Source organism: Strigops habroptila, chromosome 2 (genome assembly GCF_004027225.2).
Source record: "Strigops habroptila isolate Jane chromosome 2, bStrHab1.2.pri, whole genome shotgun sequence".
Lineage (NCBI taxonomy): Eukaryota > Metazoa > Chordata > Aves > Psittaciformes > Psittacidae > Strigops > Strigops habroptila.
In genome coordinates, this window is record NC_044278.2 from 2726800 (window position 1) to 2753060 (window position 26261).

The following is a 26261-nucleotide window of genomic DNA, read 5'->3' on the forward strand; positions in this document are numbered from 1 at the left end:
ACCTGCAGTCTCGCTGAGATGGCGACTGCCTTCCCATGGAAAGGAGGAAAGTCAGTTTCTTTTCAAGATATGTAGCACAATACAGTTTATTTTCCCGCATAGCCCTACAGCTTGAAAATACTTTCTTATAGCAGTGTCATACACAAGAGGTTGCATCAATCTGACAGTCAGCTTTTAATGTGGGATACCCCCTGCCATACTGTGTGCAGGTGGCATCGGGGTGTTTTCCTACAGCTCAGCCACGCTGCACAGTCTGTTCTATAATACTCTCTGTTTTTAGACTGTCTTTCAGTGAACCAAAAAGATCACTGATGCATTGAATATTTCCCCTTCCTTGGGTCTAACTCAGCTTTTCATTTATCCTTGCTCTCTTTTAGCTGCTCTCCGTCTGCTTTCCAGGGAATGAATGTGTGGAGGGCAAGTGGAGACTTTGCTTCTGCTCCTCACATCATCTGCTCTCTGCCTGTCCACTGACAGTCCAAAGGGCCAGGGTCCAGCTACCCCCCGCATCTTGGACTCAGTTTCTTATGCCGCCTTAGTCCCTACACTGAACTACTTGATAGATAGGAAGCAGAGAGGAAACACACCATGAGAAGGGGAACAAAAGAAATAATTCCTCAAATTAAACGATTGAAGCTCATTCAGTTTCTCATTTCTGTATCTTTTGCCCAGCTCTCATCTATAAAAATACGTAACAGGCCAAATTTAGAACCTCCAGATTGCAATCAAATCCATTCAGCGCAGTGATGTGGAACTCGTGGTGTGAATGAATGAGGCTGAGTTTCTGAGCTATCACATGGATTTGCAGCATGGTGGGGGCAAGTGTGCAACTGCACCTACCCCATCACCAGTGGGGACATGCGGGGTGGTGGTGGAGGGGTGAGGTTCTGGGGGTTGCTCCCGCTGTGGTGAGGGGGTGCTGATGGAGGTGGCGACTGTAACATTGGGTGTGTTTGAGAGTCTCTGTGCTTGGACTGAGCCATAGCTCCTGCCACAGGGAGGGTTGCACTCTTCAGTGTACTCACTGCATCACCCTTACATGCAATGGCAGCAGGTGCAAATATAATTAAGTTTTTAAAGAAAAAATTCTCTTGGGAAAGATTGGAGAGAATTTTGAAGTGAGTTTTGTGTGTTACATCCTTTAACCTGTAAAGCTTACACCTTAAACCAACATCCAAGCCAAATGGCTTTGTCACAGCACCTATCTTTATTTTAAAATGCCATAGTCACTTAAAGATATATAGAAACATTCTTTGCTCTTTATAATCTTGGGTAAAGTAACCACAAATTATTTTAGAGCACAGTGTTTTCTCTTTGAAATGCTCATGAAATGAGACAGACAACAATCTCCGACACATTTTTCCATGAACAAAAGCGCTGAATGAGCATCCCATGCCCTCAGAGCTAGCTACTGACAACTGTGACAACAGAAAGTCAGCAAGAACTGAAGCGAGAGCACCAGCTCATCTTGAACCTACTACCAAATGGTCATCACACTCTGATGAATAGAAATCCCACCTAGCAACTTGGAAGGTGTGACATTCAACTCACCATAAGAAGTACCTTGTATTAACTATTATTCCGTTAGGTGATTTAACAATTACAGGTTCATTTTTAACATACATTGCTTTTAACCATATTTCTTTAGATATGCATAGGGATCCAGTACAAAAATGAATCATAGATATGCAAGAAATGTTCTATATAATGATAGATAAGGAAGACCAGAGTCTCAGCACTGGTGAGTCTTGCTCAGTGATGTATTTATCCCTGGAAACAAATGAGAACTGGAGAACAAAAAGGCCAGTTAACAACTAGTGTACTAATTATAGAATATGCAGCAGCTGTATTCAGTTAAAAACAAATAGCCAAGTAATTACTAGAAGACAGGTCTACAATAGGCTGGTTTCAGAGGTGCAGAGTGAGGCCAGAACTCTTTGTTATGGGGCTGTGGCATTGCCATAGCTGCACCAGATCACTGGAATGAACTGGTCGCTACACACCGAGGTAAAGGTGCATTTATGCTGGGCTCAGAGGGGACATCAGGGTATTAAGTGAGAGAGGAAAATGATAGAGCGAGGAGGTGTAAACATGAATTCCCTCCAATAGAACTGGAGGTTCACTTGCGTTTGTCATCAGAGCAGCAGGGAAGAAGGGCTGGGCTGTAACACTGTCCACTGCAACTCTTAATCTTTGTAGCACAAGCTTCACCACTCATGTTTGAGAAGCTGCTGAGGTAGAGAAAGAATCCTCAGGTTCAGTAGGAGGCAGGAATGAGGGAGCTGAGGTGAGGGCTCTAAAGCTACTGGTGATAAATGCGCTAGAAAGATATTTGGGACTTACCTTTGGTTTGCCTCGCTGGCTGGGCAAAAGCAGTGCCCAGCTAATGAAAAGAGCCTTGCTCCTGATCCCAACCCAGTCTTCCTCCCTTTTGGCTCTCCTTTCACTGCTCAGCAGGACTAAACATAGTAGCTAGAGGCAGCCAGATTGCATGGGCCTAAGGGCAGGTCAGAAAGGAGAAAATACTGGAGACAGGGTCTGAGCACTGAGTCAGTGCTTCCCCGGAGGGGAAGGCGAAGACCCACAGTGCTGGTTGAGAATAGCTGCAGATCCCCTAGGATTTGTTTTCCAACTAGTAACAAAGCCCATTAAGAAACTCTAAAAAGAGGGTTTTTCACTTAAGTGAGACTTTCCTAAATTAGCAGCCATCAGTTCTGACTTTGATGGTGAATCTGTCAAATTCCATGGATTATACTGGCATAGAGCCCTCCTCCTGCAAAAAAAGGAAGCATGGTAATATGGTGAGTCACAATCAGAAAAAAAAGAGCTTGCTTTAAGAGTATCATCTGCCCATTTTCCCCATCAAAACACCTTGTTGTGTTTTTTGGTAGTTTTAGTGGTAGAGTTGGTTTTTGGACTTCAGTTTGTTCTACCAGCAAAGGGAAATTAATCTAGAGAGGAACACTGACAGAAAGTTCTCAAAAGACACTGAGAAGGTGGATGGTACCTTTTCATCAAAAGAACAAAGCAATTGCAAATAATGAAAGCATTTAAAACTAAGAAATCTCTCTTACCCTAAAAACAATAATTCAGACTCAACAGTGGAGAATGTCACTGAGAAGACAAACTGGATGCTTACACAGATAAAGCATTTGGACATCTTTAATTAATGAAAATAGCTTAAAATTGATTTAACCCCACATTTCAAAGACTAAATCAATCTCTGTTTAGGCAGGGCAGATGGCCTCACACATGCCTTCTGTGTCATTCCCGTACTTCAGCTGAGCCTTTTAGAGTTGGCCTCTTGCAGGGGCATGACTGTGGACCAGCAGGAATACCAGCTAACTGCTGCTAATTGGCACCTCATTTTTCAACAGCACTGCCAGGTCTGGCCCATGCAACAGTTCAGTATGGAGAATGCCCAAGAATTGCTAATGAATGGCCTTTACAATAGGCATGAGCATCAGAGACTGAATCTGGATCAGTGGCATCTCTCCGTAAAAAAAAAAGATGACTTTGTAGACACAACCACTCAGCCTTCCAAGGCAGCAGCTGTTAACATATTCTCACATCCCTTACACACAAGCGCACATACACACCTCAACACCTCAAGCGCACATACACACAAGGACAGTGCAAGGACAGTGAAACCTGTATTACATTTTCTTCTGGAATTTCTTTCTCAAAAAAACATTCTCTGGAATGTTCTGAAAGAGCTTAAGAGGTACGCAATAGTCTGCTGTAACATTTATCTACTGGTTAGGTAAGAAAATTTCACACTAAAGGTGATGCAGGATGTTGTTAACGAACCATATCCTACCTCCATCAGGGGAAAGAACAAAGAACTAGAACTTAAGCAGATCACACTTTGAACAGGCTCAGCGTTTCAGAATTTAACCAAGAGATTGCTTCCTATAGTTAGCATCTGCTCAAGCTTCAAAACACCAAATTATGTACCAGGGATCATAGCAACACATCAAAGAAGTTGCTTTTGATCTATGCAACAGTCTTAAGAAATATCCTTCATAGAAGTGAGTTCAATGACATCTGAACCCTTGCTGTAGATAAGTGCTCTTCCTACGATGCAAACACCAGCAGCAAGCTGTTGCAGGACAAAAAAACCAGCTGGAGCATACATACGATTTCAGTCTGCAAAGCAGGAAAATTCCCACTCACCATCCTATCCATCAAATTTGTTATTACTGTAATTAGAAACTAAAGGGTTTGAATATGTTTGGTATTAGAAAAAAATTCTTCCCTGTGAGGGTGCTGAGGCGCTGGCACAGGGTGCCCAGAGAAGCTGTGGCTGCCCCATCCCTGGCAGTGTTCAAGGCCAGGTTGGACACAGGGGCTTGGAGCAACCTGCTCTAGTGGAAGGTGTCCCTGCCTGTGGCAGGGCGTTGGAACTGGATGAGCTTTAAGGTCCCTTCAACACAAACCAGTCTGGGATTCTATGTCTTTCGGTGGCCAGCTAATTCAACTGGTCATTTGATGCTTAACAGGACTATTATGGCCCGTTGCTTATTGGTCTTTTCCTTTCATTGGCTTACTTGAAGAATGATGGTCTCGATTATTGTATCATTATGGCATAATCAAATTAGCATGAAGTACATATCCCCGCATTTTTGTTTCTGCACACGCTTGCACAAAGGCAGGATGAATGGTGGCACTAGAGGGAGCTCCTGCAGCATCACCCACCTCGAAGCCCCCAGTCTGAAATCACAAGATTTGCTTCTAAAACTGTGAGGGTTTGGATTGTGGGTTGGTTAATTACGTATTTATTAACTTCCATGCACATTTGAATCACATTTTCAAGCTTTCTTTTGCTGCTACAAACTCTAGAATTAACAGCATCCCTCCTGCTCCTGCTGACAGCTCCTATTACTGTGTGGTTACAGGAATTGAGACTTGGTCCATCACCAAAAGGGTTAGGAAAAACCCAACCCAAACACTATGGGTATCTTAGTTTTAGAAAAGCTGCTTGAAAAGCTGCATTGAAGTTTGAAAAATCTTCCAAATATTAAACTTTTGCCCTCTTTTTAATCAGTAAACCCGTGGCTAAGCATCTGGAGTTAAAGTTACTGTTCAGATTTTGAACAAATAAGAGACCTTATGGAGATAATGTGCTTATTGGGGAACTCTGGGAAAAAAAAAAAAGACATTTACAAGATTGATGCTTCTGTTTTATGTTGTCTGCTCTTTGCTGGCAATTGCTACAACTAAACAAAAAGTGGCAGAAGCAGCTTTTTTATTTTTAGACAGACAGACATCCACAGTGATGATTTATAAAACCTCTCCAGTGAAGACAAAGGGTACGCTCTCCATTTGCTGCCTTGAGAATGGATTTGTTTTCAAAAGGCAAAGGTTAATAATTTCAAAATAAACAAAAGAGAGCCAGGCTTCTGTAGAAACACCATGGTCATTCTTTTTGGAAGCAAATACATCTCAAATATCATCTACAGAGGATCTAACTGCATCAAACACTCTGTCATTGTATTTCATTCACAGAACTGCTCAGGGCTCCGAGCTGTGGAAGAGGTCCACCATTGCAACAGATGCCCCACAGAACAGAAACATGGCTTCATTCCTCTTACTGCTAACAGCTAAAGTAGAGCAGGCAACCCTAATTTATGTATATGCTAAGTACGCTATATTTACTATATAGCTCTTTAAAATGTAATAAAAGGAGTACTCTGTTCTCTTATAAAATTAAAGGCTAATTTACATGTGACAGTAAAAATATTGCCCAGTGCAGTGCTACGAGCAGCAAGGTTTGAATAGTTCTGCACCAGTGTGTTCCCCCTCCCCAAATAGGTATACCACAAAACCATAAAATATTCTTTCATTTTTTGCTGGCCTGAAAATGGTTGCCCAAAATGTCATGTCAAGAGGAAAAACTAATGTTTTGCTCCCTTCTCCAACAAGGCCACTTAGTCCTTCTTCTGTCACCAGAAAAGATAAGTATCTACATCAACTATTACTTTCACTCCATATTTAACTAACAACCAACTTGATTTCTTTCACTCCCCCTTGTTCACAGTAGTTATGCTCTCAAAAGCTTACCGGATTTCCATCCTCTCTTGCGCTGACCTCCTCAGTTTTCCGCAACATTCTGGTGTTCTAAGACCTTCACTCTTCTCAGCACACTCTGCCTCCAAAACCTTCTCTCCCCAAGTTGTTTTCTCCTTTCCTAAACTCACTTCGCTACATCACTTTCAAAGCTTCAATACTTTGCTCTTCCTCAGTAATTTCCTACCTTCTCCTTTAAAAAAAACCCAAACTAACAACCAGCCACGCTATCCATCTCCTCACACTTTTCCTCTCATTATTCTTCCCTTGCCCAAGTATCCCTACTGTTACTGCCAGCTGAGTTCCATACAATTGCCATTTCTCTCCCCTCACAAATCTCTCCGTCTCCTCCAATAGCTTTAGTTTTCCCATCTCCATCTGTTTCTATGATTTATATCCCTGCCCTGAGTCCTTTCAGCCTGCCTGCATTGTGAATCAAGGTATCAGAATGTTGTGGTAAAGTTCTTTTTCATTTAGTGTGGGGAAATCTTTTTGTTGATGTAAGCAAAGTTTGTGAAGATGGTGTGACAAATGCACGTTTTATTGACAGCAGGGTAATGAAGCCTCCCATACCCTCATTACCTGATTTAGAATTCTTCCTAACATTCTGCAATTCCCAATAGAGCCCCCCAGCGTCTGCCACCCTTGGCAAGAACAGCCATTAAGCGCAGCTGCTCTTTTCCCTGCTCCTCTTTCTTTCCTTCACTTCCTCTTCCCAAACATCATCCAAAAACATACAGAGGAAGGGCAGAGCCCTTACATGGACTGAACTGCCTTCCTTCCCAAATAAATACCCCTAGGAAGCAATGCGCAGGCATTTTCAAACTCATGTTCTCTTGCACTAAATTTTCTCTAAATCCAATGAAAATTAAGATATATCTGCTGTTGTTGCAAAGAATCCATACTCATGGTTCTATTACTGAAACACATCTATTTCACCAGCACTGCAGATTCAAACACAGAGAATATGAAGTGGCACTGTAATAAGTCTGATGGAAAGACAATTTTGTGTATGTATGTGTGGGTTGCCCATGGAGATGCAAGAACCAAGAGCCATGGGGTCGCAAAGTCACAAAGAATCCCAGTGCTCACTGTAAGAAATAATTGTATTTGTCACTTCACAAACATTATAAGAAAAAAATGCACATGAAGGCAGTAATGGGGTTATAGTTATAAGGTGATAAATCAATGGTTACACAAAGAAAAAAACACAAAACTACTTAAAACAACCAAGTCTTTTAATTAGAAAGCAACAAACATGCAAATGGCAGGTATAGAAATTTATTTGAACCAACTTTATTACTATAATGAAAGTTACTTTAAAACATTGATCCAAGCTCCCACATCTGCAGGTTAAGGAAAATATTGCACTTTGCATCTTCTAGCACCCCTCATACATGGCAAAACATTTTAAAAACATTTTTGCTTATTTTAACTTGCACACTCTCCCAAAATCATGCACACAGTCATTCAAAAACAAAAGGTTAGGTTATCCAAAAGCAATACCTCAGAATTGCACTAAAGCTCTGTAAGGAAAAATATAATTAATGTCTTATACAAATTCCATTAACGTCTAGGTGCTTGCACACAACTGCCAGTTACTCTTCATCTTCGTTTTCATTCTCCTGACCAGATCCTTCTGATCTGTCACCTTCCAATCGGTCTGTAAGACACAGAGATTTAGTAAAGAGAACTTCCAAGGTTTTCATTTCTTGGTAAATATTTATAACATGCTATCTCCCTGGGCTATTACACAATGGACAGTGACTGCAGGTTATATGGGAGAAGAAAGACCATATGGACTGACAGCAGAGATTGGTTAGAAATGTTACCACAAGAAAGGAGAACGGGAGAAAAGCCCTAAAGGATTTCCAGGCATAAAAGTGAAATTTGTGTACAAAAGGAAAAACCTTGTAGCTGCTGAATGGCTGTCAGCACAGGAAAGGTGAATGCAAGCATATTATTAAAAAGAGACAGTGAATACAAGGGATTGAAACACTGCCCTGGGGAACTGAAACTAGAATAGCTGCAGTTAGAAACTTGTATACTCCAGAAAACTGGGGAATTGCTATCTGTCACTGTACACATCAGAAAAAGTACCTGTTGATGTAAATGTTTACAGAAAGGCAAATACAGAAATGCGTGAGGGAACATGATTGGCTCAAGATCACTCAAACAACAATCACCATCAAGTTAAGAAATACTCCACCCAGCCATAACAGATTTTAGCTGAAACTGTTTTAACTCAAGTGTTGGGCAGTTCTTTGAGTATTTTACTCCATAGAACTCAAATGAAGAAAAACCCTAAACTTATATATTCAGTTACAGCAGTGGCGAGGCACAGCACTGGGCTGGATACAGTGTCATCTTCCTGGCTCTCTTGTTCTCACAGACCACCAAGAGGTGAAAGCAGAGCAGCAGCTGCTGCCAGGAAGAGCTTCCTTCCTGCCTCATCACTGTAAGCCCACTGCTCTGCTAAGCCAGTGCCAGAGTCCTCATATTTAGTATCTACAGTCACTTTCACCTTCATCTACAGTTCTGTTAGGTTTCCACACCACATGTCATCATCATACCAGCCTCCCAAAACTTCATCTCCTTGCTTCCTACCCAGTATGATGTCTCTCCATTCTCCTACATCTTCAGTATCGACCCACTGCAATTAACTTCGTCAGCATCAACATCCAGGAACATCAGTTCCCAACAATGACTTTCCATGCAATCCCTCATATCACCAGTTTCAGCCCTGGGGAACTGCCCCTTCACTGAAGGGACATCCTAGTACCTGCTGCCCCAGAACAGCTGCCAGCAGCCTCATTAATATCTCCCACAGTCCTTGTATCTTCACCCCCTCCTCCACCCCTAGACAATTCCAAGTCCACAATGACAATTTATCTTGCAGCTCATTCCAGTCATCCCCAATAGCTTTCCAATCACACAGCATTCATTATAAGGATCATTCTTCAGTAAAGGGAGTATTTTTCAACATCTAATTAGTACCACGTTACAAATAAGCTATTTCAGGGTGGATGGTATGGTAACATCTAAAAATATATTTTGCTCTTTTCTTGCTCTTTGTGTTAAGGTAAAAAAGAACAGCTGCAAAAATGTTGCAAGTCTCACACTAAAGAAGCAATTCCTAAGTACTTCCATTAAGAGACCCTTGAATCTTCTCACCAACCCCAAGTATAGCCCCAGACAGCTGAAGATCTTGATGGTTCCCCAATCCATCTGCTATTTCCTAGACCAATGTGGTGGACAAGCTCTTCAGAAGCCTCTCACCTGCTCTTATATGATTCAATGAAGCCAACATTCGTAACATAAAAGAAGCTGGAACAGTAATAGTGTTTCTGGTCTCTTCCAGCATTAATTCATTACGTGTTATAACCTGGAGGCAGAGAAGGGATACAAACAGCATCAACAATAAACACAAAATTGTACTGCAACAATATGGGTTTGCAGATACAAAGTTCCTATGCGAAAGGCATTTAGGGAGTCCAAAATTACACTAAGGGAGCAATACTTTAATAACTATTACTAAAATGCAGTTACACCAATTTTATGTTGTAAGAAAAGTCAGACAGTGGACTGCCTACAGATATCTAATTGTCTATCTAAAGAATATTCTAGTAAGATCCTCATTCCATTGTCCACATGCATGGTAGATATTAAGATGAGAAACTGAGAAAAACTTTTGGAAATGAGATCTTGCAAGAAATGAAGAGGACTTATGAGAGAAAAAGCTGTTACAGGTGGCAATTACTGTACAGAACAAAGTTCTAGCACCAGCTCTGGCCAAGAATGTGGGAAGGAAAAGAGATGAGGTTACCCTAAACTCCTACCTTCATGCTGCTTGAAACTTCCAGAGAAAATCCACAGAACACAAGCAATTTCTTTATTCTAGTTCAGGAAGATTCTTCAGCTCCGTAATTCTTTCTAAACAGTTGTACAACCTGCCTCTACATGACTTGAAAGAGCCAGCTCCTTCTGCCTTAGTTTCAAGGAAAAAATCCACTAACCAATATTTTCAGCTCTTTTGCCTCATTCCTTCCTTCCTTGTGGTACTTCCTTGCCATCCTTCTTGCTTTCCCATTAAGTTTGATTCCCACACTTCAGCTTGTCTCTCACTTTTAAAACTACATTCCTTTGCTATCACTAAGTATAAGATTTCTTTAGGTCGAGACAAGTTCTGAGTATTATTCAGTCCTTCCTCCCAGATCAGTTGCTGTGAGGCAGGAAAAATAATGCATTTCTTTTCCTTCCTGAGACTCCTTCTCTTGCACTCCCTGTTCTTCTGTATACCAGTGTATTTCCTTCAGATAATTTATTTGTTTAAAGACAGGCACTACCTTAATATCTCAATTCCTGCCAGTTCTTCCTTCTGTATCTGACTGTTCATACTTTTTCCAACTTCTTTCATGTACATAATACCAGATCATATCTCATAATTTCTAGGAGAGTTAACGAAATACTGCCAATGATAGGAAAGTTAGCTATTCTAAAGGGCAGCTTTTTATTTGTAGCTCATTTGTTGAACATTAAAAACTTTGTTAATTCAATGTCAGTAATTTGCACCAAAGGCTTTTATAGAACTGGAAGATTCAACATTACTGTGAAAAAGGAGGAAAGGTTCTTACCTCATCTGCAAGTTTTCTGTTAAAAATCTTGGATTCTTCCAGTGGTGACCAAATTTTTATATCATAATCAATACCCGAAGAGGCCAGAACTAGAAGTAAGTAATAGTAATTCTAAATTAAATGTGTGATGCCTTTACCACTCTTTTCTGCACTTAACTGGAGTTGAAGAAAACTACTTTACTTGAAGCATTTACTTGCAAATGTCATTTCCCATGTTGAACATACAGCTACATAATTACTAAGTCTCCATATGAGATCTGAACCATAGGTTATACACTGTACATTTTTATATCTATATATATATATAAAGAAAACACAAACATCAAGAGCCTCCTTTTTTAAATAAAAAGTGCACTGGAATATACATAAGATAGGAGCAGAAAGTAAGAACAAACCTTCCTGCCACTAATATAATTCTGCTGACAGCCTGATAAATATATGCATTAATAACAAAGCCTTAGGATTTGTAGACCCAGAAGCAAAGACAGAAGCAAGATAATTTCAAATGTATTTTGATATTTGATAATTTCAGTGTATTTTATGTAAATTTATTTTATATTCAAATATAAAGAAGCAACGGATGCTCTTATAAACACTTGTTAAAATATGGAAAAAAAGAAGTTGCAGAACATTCTCTAGATCACTGCACAGAACAACTACAAAAATAAAAATTCCATAGGAAGTTCTCAGTAACTGGAAAACTGTACAAGATTAACTGTCCTGCAAGAAAGACGACCTCTTCATTACATTTTCAGTATGTGACAGGGAGACAGTTGCACTCCTTCAAGAAATCAGTAAAGCTACAGGCCATTTGAAATGTACTTCCAAAAGGAGTCCTGAACCCACGACAAGTGTCCAACCTAGCCACACACTCTGAACATGTACAGGAACACAATTTCAATTAAGCATTTAAAAGTTCACAGCTTATGCAGTGCAGGGCAGTATTCCATGTTTCCACAAATTGTCTGAAAAAAACCCATCCTCTTCTGGTATTATTATAACAACTTTATTTGCTTATTTATGGCTGTTACTCTACAGCTATGTAAGCTGTGAAAAAAGAAATAACACAAATACTTTTTTTGACTGTGTCAGAAGCTGAAGAATGGTTCAGATTTTCCATCTACAAGTCAGATGATATATGTTTCCTTCTACTACTTTTTTTCCCCTATAAATATTTTGCCCTAAATACAAATGAATAGATTTCTATGAATTTTATTTATTCTTCTAATCTCATGAAGCCAATGAGACCGAGACACCCACTTCAATGAATTTTTTAACAGAGCCAAGTAGAGACGAGATTCCAATATCAATTCCCCAAGTGTTGCTGGCATTTCAGTGGCCCTATACTTCCCTCATTAGTGTCACAGAAAACATTGAATGGATTGAGGGGAGAAATGGAGATTCTTCTTATTACGTCTTAACTTCTTTCAAATACTATGTCAGTAACATTTTCACTCCAACACATTATTGAGTAAGGGCCAAAGGTCATTAGTAAAAGACAAAATTTAAAGCAGTATTATCTAATTTATGTGGGAAAAAAAGAACAATAGCTCATTAATCATTACAATGCTCTATTGACCAAAGAATTTAAACTGAGATTTTAAAATGCTTTACTACTGATAAGCTGAACATGAAATGATCATCTTACTTGGGTCAAACGGATGAGGCTGAAGACAGTTCACCACATGATTATCAGCTTCCAGCAGCATGAGATGTTCAGCAGTATGTCGATCCCATATGAAAATATGGCCACAGTCTGAACCACTCATGACAAAGTTAGATCCCCAAAAATTGGCTTCTTTTATCTGCAGTAAACACAAAAGTTATAAGGCTAGTTAGTGGAAAGCACATCAAAGAATATACTCCCATTTCTGCAATAACACTGCCTCTGAAGTAAGAGCTCTGCATTTGCGAAAACAACATTTAAGAAAATTTAAAGGATACATTTAATAAAGAATGATCAAAAAAAAAAAAAAATCCAGAAGGTTATAGATCTCCACAGCAAAGTGGCTGCTAATACTAAAAATGAAGTGTTGAGGCAGACTGAACAGTTTGGAAATAAATTACAGCAGATTTGTCACTTTTCAAAGTGACAGAAATGACACCGGAGACAGAGGTGTGTGAAACAGCTTTTGGGAAGAGTTGGGTAAGTTAACATGTGTGACAGGTTAATCCCTGGTGGGCATTTTCCATTTAGGGCAAACGAGGAGATGAGACAGAGGTTTATGAGTTTATGGGGGCTGGGAATTCACGGGGTCTGACAGTTAAAAAGGGGTCATGAAATCAGTAATCAATCACATAAGAACTAAGACTTCTTAGTGCAAGGCCAAAATTAAAGTTATAAGCTACTGAACAAGGAAAGCATCCAGGTAGAAGCGACCCTTCAGCTTCACTTATTACAGTAACTGTAGATGAAAATAGAAGCATATCTCCCTGTAAGTGGAACAAATAATATCATCATTTTCTTGACACAGCAATGATGCATTCTATTCTATATGGTTGTTCCTATCATTACTTCGTTGAGGTATCCAAGCACCTTTGCATGATTTGAAGTGATATGGATAATGTTTTGTCACATATCAGTAATGTTCCCATGCTATCAGCAAAGAGTACATGTAATACATGGCCAACATGCACTTTTTTAATACACATGTTGCTGTGTATAAATTTAGAGAGCAACATAAAGCCTATCTTGCAAAGGCAGTGAGTTGTTGGAGGGCCTACAGTTCACAATGAATGTCATCTTAGGCCAGTTTATGGAATTTTACTTTGTACTGATCTGACTAGCATCACACAAATTATATTAGTTTTTAAATCACTCATCAGAAATTATAATTGGATTATCTTTGGTTTTGGCCTACAGCTAACTCCTCTAACTATTATGTTATTTATCACAGGGTAGTTTGACCCCGGATTATAATTGACTATAATTAAAACATTCAAGGAAGACTTCTCTGATTGAAGAACTGTACATTTGAATATCTGTACGTTGTACATTTGAAGGAAGAAATTCCACACCTCTGAAAATAACATGGTAATAATTTTTATTAAAAAGATGCACAAATTACGCATTTTTCATAAACTGGAAAAGATGGGAGGAATATCACAAACATGGCATTGCAAGTTTGCACATCTGTTTGCGAGTGAACACAACTGGGCCATTGACTGAAGGGTATTGAAGAAAGATCTCTGGTCCTTGAGAAGGCTTCCAGAAAACCAGCCACCTCAAACCACAACCGTATAGTTTGTCAGTGAAGTAATACAGACAACCTGCAGTTGGGCTTTTCCCTTCTGGCAGCTTCTCCAGGAAGCTGACAGCACTAAGGGAGGCTGATGGAAGGCCTCCCTTGGAGCAGGGGGACCGTCTCGGCACAGACGGCAAAGGCTTCCTGTCACATTCTGCCTTTCTTCCCCTGCCACCAACGCAAGCCTTCTCTTCATCCAATGAAGAGAGGAACAACATCATCTGTGTAAAAGGAAAAGAGGGGGGTTTAGGGAACAGTGTGCTCATGCTTTAGGCTAGTATACTAAATAAAGATTTATTACATCATCTATTTCCCTTATGTGAAATGCTGTAATTCAGTAGGTATTTAAACCTACTCTCTTAAGTGTCATAAATATTCACAGTCTCATCTGGATATGCATTTGCTAACAACGCTGTGAGCACTTCTCTATTGAAGTGACCATCCCTCCCCTCAAAATGGCTAGACTGTCTTGTCCCTGATTCTGAGAATAGAAGAAAATAGCAGACATAGTCAATGACAAGATAGCTAACTTGACATGTACTCTACTTGAAAAAGTCTGAGAGAAAAGCGTATCAATAAATCTGAAACTTTTTCTTTGTTTCTATCCTTCTCCCCAAAACATGGTATTGTCACAGGATTATGAGAATAACGTATTATCTCATAATCATCTACGCATGTTACTTATATTTTTGTATGGATTCATATATTATTTCTATTAGAACATACTATTTTAATTTCTTAGATGTTATTTATTTATAAATAATTGTGTAGTAAATGCTGCACTATTTATTAATTGTGTGCTTACTAATTCAGTGTGAAAACCCAGACTCCTTGAGCATTTCACAGATCTGCATGAGTTTTGGAACTGAAGGTAGCTGAAGCAGTGTGTCCTATGAGTAGTATTACAATGAAAATGATCATATAAAAGACAGAGAAATGGCAGGCCAGAAAAAGTGGCAGTAGTATTAGCTATCTATCTCCTTGAAATATAATGTTGATATTATTCCATTCAAGATACTCTTCTGATTACAGCCTGAAATAATGTGGCTTATTCAACTTCTGAGCCAAAAAAAGCCACCCTCAAATATTTATTTCAAGAAGCAACAATTAAGTTTGTTAAATGTAATCTTTCCATGCCAAGACCTCTCTTGCCCTCCCTTCTTAGAAAGATGTAATCCAAACAATTGGTCTGAGCAAAGAACGGGTGACTTCCTTCACTAATGATTAGACTCTTCTTCAGAAATAATTTCTGATTTTACTCCGAGTAGGACATAAAAATAACCATTGTTAAGCTGTTTAAAAGAGGAACAGACTAAACAGCAGTATCCTTCTCCACTGCTGTCCTATATCATCTACAGGGTGAGAGGCTAGATGAGGTGGCAGAGAGAGGAGGCACATTGCTTCAAGAACCGTCAAAACTCAGTCCAAAATGTGAGCTGAAAGCTCCACAGAAATCTGATACTTGTGCTGGAGAAAAGAGTCTGGAAGTTAAAAATGTAATCCTACACACAAGATTACACTTCAAACAGTTACCAGTACCTCTTACGATCTCTTTAAATTGGCATAAACTGGGCAAGAGAGATACCTATGTAAACAGAAGTTTCCTATGCAGCAGCTTTCACAGTTCACAGAGATGATGTACAATGTTTGAAGTTTAGCATAAAGTAATTTCCTAATCTTTCGTATTTAAGAATATCTCCGGCATAAGGGAGAGAATTGAGTTTGAGACCATTTACACAGAACTCTACTATGGAATTATTTCCCAAGTAACACATCATAACACAGCTCTAAAGAGGACAGCGCCTGCATCCTTATCTTTCTTTCAGCACAGTTTTCTGAGCACATGCACTGAAGAACAGGACAGAGACATTGTCTTGCTCTGTGCTTTGCCCCAGCTATCTTGATATAAAAATCATCACGATAAAGAATCGTATTATTAAGCAGAACCCTTACTGCTGTTAAAATATGTACTTTATTTCCAGCATGAGTATGCCCAGTTTTAAATTTCAGGCTTGCTAGATTTTTGTCTATAGGAAATATGTACCAATGATTTCAGTCAGTGCAATAAAGTCATCCTGATGTCTAAAAATAAGCCAGAGAAACTGCGTTCCCGATTCTGTAGTGAAAGACATGTTTCCAATAGACTCATCTTTCGGCAGCTTTGTCTTACAGCTCCTCTTACTGTATATTTTTCATTATCCCATTAGAAGTACATCTAAAATATCTCTAATGATAAATAACTTTGTATTTTAGTTCTCATTTACAACTTCTTCCTGCTTCCTTTGTATTCTCTTATGTAACTACTGATTTTACATTTCTAATATTCATAAAATCTAATTTTAGCACCACGTAAATAAACAGATTTGAAATTACATTTTAAAATTTTGTTTTCAAACTCATATACACACTCACTTCTACTATATGCATACATCACTTATCCCGTTTATTCGTTACACAAAGATGCTCTATTGAAGAATAGTTTCTTCAGAGTCAACATTTTAAAAGGGGGATTTGAGGTGAGTGGGATAGAGGAAGAACGGTGTATATATGAAAGGAAGTAAGACTAAGATTGGAGGGAAGAATAGTGAGGAAGAGCCAAAGAGCTGAAGGCACATGGCGAAAGACAAATTCTGAAGAAAAAGGAAGCGCGGGCTCACAAAAGCATTTTTTACCTCCAAGAGAAACAGAAAATCTCACTCCCCATCATTCCCCACTACCAACACACTCCCACACTCTCAGGTCTGGTTCATGAAAACCCGTAACACCCAGGACTCTAATGACATCATTTGAGTGGTTACATGTCAGGGATCTGTGTGATGAACAGGAAAACATTCCAACTCTGCCAATGGCGCAAGGAAACCTCAAGGCATGCCGCTTAGCTTTTGCTTTCTGACAATGTAAGAATGACACTTAAAATATGCTTATTTAAAAAACTGTAAGATAGCAAAATTAAGTTCTCAAAAGTAAGGAAGTACCAGAATTAATCGATTTGTCTGCAGTACCTTAATTCACTCTCCATTTCTGTTTGTATTAAAATAGTTCATGTAATTGACAATTTATCCCTGGGCTGCTCAGGTGTGTAGGAGACAACACCTCTCTAAGCTGTCTCCTTCACAAATTTAAAAGAGAAATACCATCAGGCCTTGCCTTGCAGGAGAGGGCATCGATCAAAAGAAAGTTTGTCACCATAGAAACCAACAGGGAAAATTACATTATCTTTCATTGCGTGCACTCCTTGTCATAGGTGCTCATGTGAAACAAAGGCAAAAACACCAGCCCACATCCCAAAGAAACCAAACAACAAAATCTGTGACATGATCTGTGTAACAACACATATGAAGATGCAGGCTGAATTAAGGCCACTTAGGCAAGCTTAGTCTTAATATCTCTTAACTACGAAGTGCTTCATGCTATGACTTCTAAACTAATGCGGTTTTGAGCAATTAAAATTAATTTCTGAAATATAGTGCAAAACTGTCATTAATCAAAGTTTATTCTAAGTCTGTTGCTTATGTAGACGGAAACAGGCATTCACTGAAGCATTCTCAGTGCCATCAAAGCCATTCATGCAAACTCTAGAAAACGGCTTTTAGAGGTAGAGGGACTACTCCTTAGGTCATCTGCAAAATAATACACCTGCTGCTTCTACAAAATACCACCTAGTGCTCAGAACTTCACATCTTCAAAATACGGTAAAAAGTGAAAAAAGAAATGGCAAGGAAAACAGCATTTGTTTCTCATGCACCATAGCTTTACAAACACAGTAACTGCATTTTCCTTAAAATACAGTATTTTGTATGAAAAAGAGTATCTAGTAGTTAATTATGATTTAGTAACTAGCACTATTTCCTTTCTTTATAATTCAGAGATGTCAAGGCTCTTAAAAACTATGATTTAATCCTCACTTTGCCTTCCAAGCTGTTCAAAATTATTATTTAATCTTTAATGTTAAAGAGCTTGTAAGGCAAAGTGAGGATTAAATCCTAATTTTGAAGGCAGGCACACTTTATACCACTGAAGATGACAGACAAAATGAAAAAGAAGTTAAGAAAAATACCCAAGTTTTCAAAGGAAGTTAAGGGGAGAGAGTCTTAAACCCAAGAAAATTTAAATGCCTAGCATGGTGACACATGAGTCACACTAATGTTAATTTTCATTTAGAGCAAGTTGTGTGGCTTCCAACTGAATATAAAAGAAAAAAGTGCTTGTGATACATTACAGTATCCTTTTTGGCAAGCATGTGACAGCTACACTGATTCATAAAACACATAAAACCTCCAGAGTTCCCAAAACAGACAAAGAGTTTGTACCATTGTTCGGGAGTTCCGATGACCTTTATAAACCATCTTTATTAAAGGACGTCTAATATTCAACGTTTCCAGTTCTTCCATTTCTTTTCTTTCTTTCCTCCTCCTGAAGAGCTCCTGAATGCGGGCAACAGCAGATCGTCTAAAAATTGCAAACAGAGAACACTATTGAGAGTCCATCTCTAAATACTAAAATGGGCTATCAAGAAAGACTTTAAAACAATAATTAGGCACTCAAACACACTATCTGTAAGTTTGGAACAGACATCAACATTATCCCAAATGTAAAATTACAGACTAACTTTTTCTATCCTGGCTTAGAACAAGAATAGCATGCAAGACAGGGGTATGTCAAATGATGCCAGATTTTATTCCCCCTCTGAAGAACAAACTTCAGCTATTGGCAAAATTCACATGCTATTTTATTCTTCAGTGCTGGAGATCTCCAACCATAATGCGGTAGCAAAATTCTGAAGTGAAAAATCTATTCCAAAACTGAAGTTTTATAAATTTAAAGTTATTAAGGATCAAGTGTGCCTTCCAGTGTGATTTGGGTTTTCCCCAAAATTTTGTTAAATGTATTTCTGTTCACTATTTCTATACGCCAAGACTCAAGATTTAGACAGCTTTAAAAGAGTTCTACTAAGGCGAGAGTTGATTTGAGATCAATTATAGTAGCAACTATCCTATACATTAGCAGTGAGGGATACAGCTGAAGGTTTCCCAGCATAACAAAGAAAAAAATAGCTAAATTGTCTATTTAGTTTTGTGAATGTTTAATTCCAGGAATCTACTTTTTGAATTATCTGTGAAAAGACCTTAGTGCCAAATGTTTCCTGTTTAGCTCTTAAGTTTGCAGATCTCCCAAATTCCAGCTATAACCAAATTGTCACATCCCAGCACCTGCACCTAACTCTTTGTCTTCTTTTATTCCATTCAGGGTTGCATAGAGATCCTGAACCCAGTCCAAGGGGAATGTCACTCTCAAGGAGTAGGTACAGATTTTAGCAGGATGAAAGGAGACAAAATATTACAGGAATTTATATGATCCTGAAAAATAAACTCAGCCAGAACTGAACAGATTTGCAACCTCAGTACACTGCTACCAGAAAGCTAGTAAACTGAATTTGTCCACAAGTAATGTGGTATGGTGTTTTAGCCACTGATCCTGGGGACTCTTGCAATAAGTCCTCTTTTCCAGAAAAAAACCCCACCAGATCCATCTCACAACTAATTCTCTCAGCCAGTGGTCTGCTTAGATTTTTGTTTCATTTTTGTCATAGGAGCAAGTTGGACCAAAAAAATTAAGGTAAAGTGTTATCCTACAGCTAGGCAGAAAAGGAAAATTAATGCAAATAATGAGTCATTAATACATATTTTTAAAACCCCCAAAAACCAAAAAACAAACCACAAACTGTCATACTGATCACCTAATTAGATTAGATCACCTAATACAGGTAAGCTTTTTAAGGATATTTTAATACTCATTTTTCATAGAAACTAGAAAAGATTTGTAAGCACTAGCTAATAGATCCACTTAACTGTGGACTATTTATTATAATACATAAGAAAAAATAGACTACTTGCTTTGCAAGAGTTTTCTATCCCCTCAAAATCTCATACCTATGCAATCTTCTAGTTCCTCCTTCTTATGCTACAGTGAATATGCTGTATTTATTAGTTAGCCCTGATAATATATGGAGTCTCAATTTTTAACAGATTTAAGAAGAAGATTCTTCACAAAGTCTTCATACAATGGAGGGGGAAAAAACCCAAAGCCCATATTCTTTATCTACTGTGCTTTAAAGATCATGTAATTATTCTCCTCACCAGTTTACTTCTATGTGAAGGAAAAAGAAAGGTGGCATGTATATGATTGACTACATAACACACAAACTTTAAACAATTATTTGTACATTTTGCATTTGCTTTTAGAAAAGACGGGTTTGTGTGAGAAAGTAAAAGCAAGAAACATGCGATACCAACTACTCTGCTACCAACCCCATCAGTGATCACACAGCTTTGGGAACAACACATACAGCCCTTCAGCCCAGTAAGATCCTTTGACCCTTTTGGTTTCAGGAACATGCCTGCTAGCCTTACACTTATCACTTACACTTATCACTCACTATGATTGCTATTTGTATTTTCAGCGTATTTATCCACATTAATTAAGTAATAAAATATGTGCAGTGAAAAAGCTAAGAAGTTAAACATCATTAGGATTGACAAAGCAGTAGAGTTGTCTAGCTCTTTCAGAAGAGTTACTTGCTAGATAGCAGTAATAAGTCTTGGGATTAGAAGATGGCATTAAAGTAACTAATTGGTAATCCAGTGTAGTTTCTGGCATAATTTTTCATCTAAGCATCTCTAGTAAAATTAATCTCCTCCTCTAAATTCCCCTAGGCTTGAATACAGACATTCAAAAACCCCTCAAGACTATTCAGCAGTGAGAATCATGCATTTTTAAATAAAAGCAGAAGCACAAAGCAACTTCTGGTAAAAACTATCTACCTAGTAAACTCAGCTGTGGATTTAAAATCCTGATTTTGGGTCTTATTTTAAAAGGCATGAATAGATTTATATTTAGTTATTTTGTAAAGTCAATGATTACCTTCAACAGGAGAACGCAGCCAAGCACACATGTAACTGTGATATATTATCATGTAACTGTGAAACTATTATCAGGCACTTTAGTAACATACTGCTAAAGGCAGGAACCTGGCAGAGGCAAATCTTCTCCAGAAAATACAAATATAAGCCCAATCTAATGACGTTTCAGAACAAAGTACATTACAGGGAAAAGGATTCTCTCTGAGAAGTATGACTTTTCCATAACTACACATTTTCTAGACTTTTTTTTTTTAAGTCACTCAAGAAACAAAAAACAAACAAACAAGCAACCTGTTAAGAAATCCAACATATTTGGTTTTGTGGCCTTTTAATTTTCATTTGTATTTATGATAAGCAATTGCTGTCTCTGCCAACATAAGCTTAGTAGACTAATCACTTGGAGCACCAGCAGATGCAGAAGCACACTAGGCAGTCTGTACTGTTCTGAAGTTCAGCCTAAGCTAAGCCTGACTGTGAGCTGCTGCTTCCCTTCCAAATTGCATACTCTTCCAAGCACGGAATGCCAAATAATGAAATTTATGCACGTTGCGTCAGCACTCCTCGGACAACTCCATCAATTGATATAGTTGCATTATGTATTCATACTCAGGCATCAAATAATGAAGATGCCTAGGAAATGTTTAAATTAAGCCTTAGATGAATGGAATAGGGATTTACAAGTGAAACCATTATATTCTTTCAACTAAACATAAGTTCAAAAAACCCCAACAAAACAAACAACCCCACAAAATCCCTGTGATGCAGGCTGATCCACAGCTATGTATTATAGAGAGAAATGGAAAAGGTGTAAACATGTAAGGTAAGCCTTAAAAAAATTGTCACATAAGGCATTTTCTGTATGTTTAGAAATTCTAAAGTGTAATAAGGATTAAAAAAAAAAAACAACAAACTAAAACCTATGCAATTTGCACAATTAAATAACTAGTTTCTGAAAGCACAGTATGTCACATATTGCTCTTTAAAAAGTTTTTTCTGAGAGAGAGCGCACTGCAGGCCTCAGTTCCCAAGCTATGTTACCCAAAAATTTCTGGCTAACTAGCCCAGCATGTTTTAAAACAACTACGATCATCTACTAGTTAGAAGAAAGACAGTCAAACTTACTGGTAAGTTTTTCAATAGAGGGAAAACCAAACAGCTATCCATCAACTGAATTTGTAAATAATCTACAGGAAATTGGCTACAAACTTTGTTCCACTAAAGGTCCAGATGTAGTGGCTGCCATAAAATTAATCTGGTACCCTAGATAACCCTGCTTCTTCCAAACACCATTATTGCAGACCAATCACCTTCTTTGCTGCTGCAAAGCTCATGTGTACTTGCTTCCTTTTACCATTCCTCTTATCTCAGCTCTATACTGAGTATTGAGCACAGTACTGATTCCTCCAGAATTAAGGATTTTTGTCACTTCTTCAGTTTCCAAATTTACTTACGCACAGACAAACAGTCTCTTTTGCTAAGTACCAGAAACCTTGGTTCCTTCTCTTCTGCTCTTTCAATGAATTTCCCCCCCCCCCCCCTTGTTGACATCTCATTTGAAATGTTTTCCCCATCCAAAACAACTGCACAGAACCTAAGGCTTATAACTACTAATTTATAACCTAATTCTCTGATGCCTTATGGTACTTCCTTTGCTGTATGTGTAGAGGAATCCACCTGCCAGCTACCATGCTCCTGCCCAAGAATTCCAACCATGTGTCTTAACATGCTGGTTTTCATCACCAAAGTCAAATTCAGCTCAGGAAGTCAGCTAACTAATGACCCATTGTACTGGTCTTTACCTCAAGCCATGAGTTCTCTCACTATTTTACCCTTCAGATTTTCTTCCCATCCCACTTGGGGAGAGTGACCAAGCTGTGTGGGGGCTGAGCTGCCTGCTGTGGTTAACCCACAGCCGTGATGTTAAAATAGAACTCTTTTCTAAATATCAAAATTGTATTGAATTTCTAATTTTCATTCCAGGCAACTATGTTCCTTTAGAAGCTTCTGAACCTATGGAAAAGATTTACTGTTGCTGTCAAATTTCAAGCAAACAATAGTTCAAAACCAAGGGCAAAACCATCATTGTAACAGCACACTGACTCTGCCCTGAAGCCCAAGTTATTTCACCACTAATCATACAAAAAGAAACGTTTACTGTAATGCACTAGGTCATTTCCCAACCTTCTAATGCAATCAATGTTTCAAGTATTCTCAGCTACAAAACATTTTTAAATTTTCACCTGATATACTGCAGAATGACAATGAAAATCAGAGAAAAATATACTGATAACAAATTCCATGCTGATTGCATCATTTATATTAAATTTATAGCAATATGAAACAAATATTCCCATGGGTTGTGCTGAATAGCTAAAGAACTCCATGGTGAACATGTTTAATATAGAAAGAATGCCTATCATGAAACTTAAAAGCACAGAAAGTATACAGATTCCTGAATGTTTAAGAAAATTGCCAATTTAAATCCATGTATTCCAATTACAGCTAAGATTGGACTATAAGACAAAGAAATACATGTCTGTGCTATTTTCCTGAAGGCATTTATAAATATAAGACTTAGCCTAAGTCTTTTATTTAACTTCATCCTGAGCCTTTTCCTTTCCAGCCACACAAAGCCAAGATGTTAATTTTCATTATTAGAATTATTTTGTGCCATTTCCCTTATATATAGCCTTTGGCATTAAATCATGGCAGCTAGTTTCTCCCTCTTACGGTGTGTGGCCAAACACAATTGCTCAAATTGCCTTACATGTTCTTACAATTAATTCACTCAAGTATTTCAATGAGGAATATGAGAGCAGGTGACATTTTAATTTCATTAAAAGAAATATTATGATTTAGCATGTATCTTGCTAAATATATGTTATCAAATACAGCTTTAATAATTATGCTCAGTTCCATAATTTTGTTCAGGCAAAAAATAGAAACAGTCTTTGATACATGTATTCTTATGTTTTTGTCCAGAACTGGGTGTCTTTTACTACCAGACAAAGCAAGTCAGCAGTGTCACATGCAAATATAACACATTCCTCAGCAGCTAAACAAAAAAAAAAAAAAAAAGTATTTGCTTTTCACAAAATACACACTTTTCAAATTCCATTAATTTCTATGGCACACAATAAAAATGTTAATAGGTTGTTAAATGTATACACTGCCATTTCTTCTCAAATTCCATGCAATACATGCAGCTAAATATAACTCAAGCAATATGCTCTGTAATTCACAGCATTTAAGGTATAGCAATTCTTAAAATGCCAGTTAGATATGAAAACCAAAAACCTGATAAATCCATTATACGGAAATAAAGAGGAGGAGGGGGGAAGAAAATCATTAATTACCTCATTATTCTATCACCTATCGCTGTTCCTCTGATATTATATCTAGTAAAGGGAACAACAACTGAAGTCATTCAAAAATGCTGGGTATCACGTTTTTAAAAGGTTAGCGTCTATTACAAAATGTGCTCTATGTATTTCAACTGAGAAGACTCCTCCTCAGTGTTAGTATATGAGACTACCTTGATTTCAGCAAAAATAGTATTCAGATTATATAACAGTACACAAAGTTGATCTTAGAAAATGCAGTCATTCTTCATAGATCATGGCAGAAGTGGAAGCAGCTGCATAATCATTTCCATTTTACATTCATTTTTGTTTGAAATTTTAACCTACTAGTTTAACAGTTGCCAGGCTTAGCCTCTGCTCATAGACCAGCTTCTGTCAAAGTCCAAACACAATTAATCTAGTCACTGAGGTAGGAAAACAGCCCTCATTTGTTTTGACTGATTTGTGAAAATTAAGATCAACCCATTGAGAACTGTGCATGAAGAACATACATTGTGCAAAGATATATTTTTTTTCCTCACAGATTACAAAGTATGGTGCTAAGGCAAGTCATGTATCTCTGCTCCAACTAAATTTGCTGGACTTAATTTTGAAGAAAATATGCTATGTGCATACTTCAAGATTTAAACACTTACATATCTTCTCATGTTTGTAAGAAAAGGGATCTTTTCCTATGGATTCCCTAAAATGCCCTGAAGGTTATTTTCTCCATTGAGTATCTAGCTAAACTGCTCTGCTGTACGAAACAGGTTTGGTTAGTTGGTTTTTTTTCATTTAGAAATAACCTGCGGAGTTCATTTTGTTGAAAAGAGCATGTATTGACTAGCCCAATGACAATAAAAAAATTAAATAACCGTTTAGCTTCTTTTAGTCACTGATCTTCACCATTCCTATAGCGATGCTCAGTGGCTACAGAAATGCTCCAGAAAAGAGTGAGATATCACATTCTCAATTATTTCTTTCGAAGAAATGTCCTCCAGTATCAAAACTATTTCTAGCTGATTCCTAGTCAACATTTAGCTGACTGAGCAAATTTATCAACCAAAGGATCGTGGTATTTTTCCACGTTTTGCTGCTACTACTCCAAGTCCTGCTCAAAATAGTAAAACAGGTGTAAACTTTGTGTTTCTGTTGCATAGTCTTTCCTGACAGTTCACTTTCAGCTTAATTATTGAGAAACCACCTATCCTCCTTGTGTTTTGAGATTAATAAGCATCCATAAAAAGAATTTGTCCTTCACATCTATTCTTAGATTATTCAAGAGAGAAAAAAAAAAGACTCCATCCTTGGTTTAAATACATTAAAAGTTGGATTTGCATCAAAACAAAATTCAAATAACGGAAGCTCTGTAAACATTAGATTTGCAAAATTGAAAACATTCCATTCATAAATCTGAAATCTACATCCATCTTACTAGAACTAAACTGAGACCAGTGGAGTTGATGCAGCACGAAGTTCTCAATTTATTTAACAGAGCTACAAAAAAGGTTTTTCAGCCACTTCTTTTCCTTAAGAGGAAGTTTAAGATCATGATTTCAGAGTAGAGAATCAGAAGCCTATCCTTCCTTTCTCAGTGGAGAAATTGTACTTTACAGTGGGAAAATGACTCTGAGACAGTTTTGTGTATATTCATTTCCCCAACTGTGGGGTTTCTTCTTAATATAGACAATAGCTAGTTATTAAGTATATAAAAAACACAACCTAAAGGAACCTAAAATTGGTCATATGTAATGCCATATACTGGAAAAGATTTATTAGTCAAACAGCTTTTAGCATTCAGTTTCAGAAGGCTACAGCCTCTTTTCTATGTCCCAGAGAAAAATTAGAACTAAACACTTTTTGTACCACTACATAAAATAGGTTCACAAAAGGCAAGGCTGTTGCAGGCTAGTCTCATAGCCTTCTCCAGAAAGGAAAAATCCCAAACAAACAAGCCCCAAAGCAACTCCACTCTAGATATTCTAGAAAGAGAAAAATCTACTTTATTACTTCTATATTAATGCCATTAATCATCTTATGGGATGATGTGTT

General features: G+C 37.9%; 1 protein-coding gene across 6 annotated transcripts in view; it reads right to left on the reverse strand.

Annotated features, from left to right (window-relative positions):
- Positions 1 to 6660: 6660 nt before the first annotated feature.
- Positions 6661 to 26261, reverse strand: part of DCAF6 (DDB1 and CUL4 associated factor 6) — an 82867-nt gene continuing 63266 nt past the window's right edge. For all 6 annotated transcript variants that reach the window (XM_030471934.1, XM_030471933.1, XM_030471930.1 and 3 more), the window contains 5 exons: positions 18259 to 18397; positions 12352 to 12508; positions 10704 to 10792; positions 9349 to 9454; positions 6661 to 7732 (listed from right to left, as the gene is read on the reverse strand). In XM_030471934.1, coding sequence (XP_030327794.1) covers positions 7668 to 7732; positions 9349 to 9454; positions 10704 to 10792; positions 12352 to 12508; positions 18259 to 18397 — 556 coding nt within the window. In that variant the 3' untranslated portion in view covers positions 6661 to 7667. The remainder of the gene's footprint in view (positions 7733 to 9348; positions 9455 to 10703; positions 10793 to 12351; positions 12509 to 18258; positions 18398 to 26261) is intronic.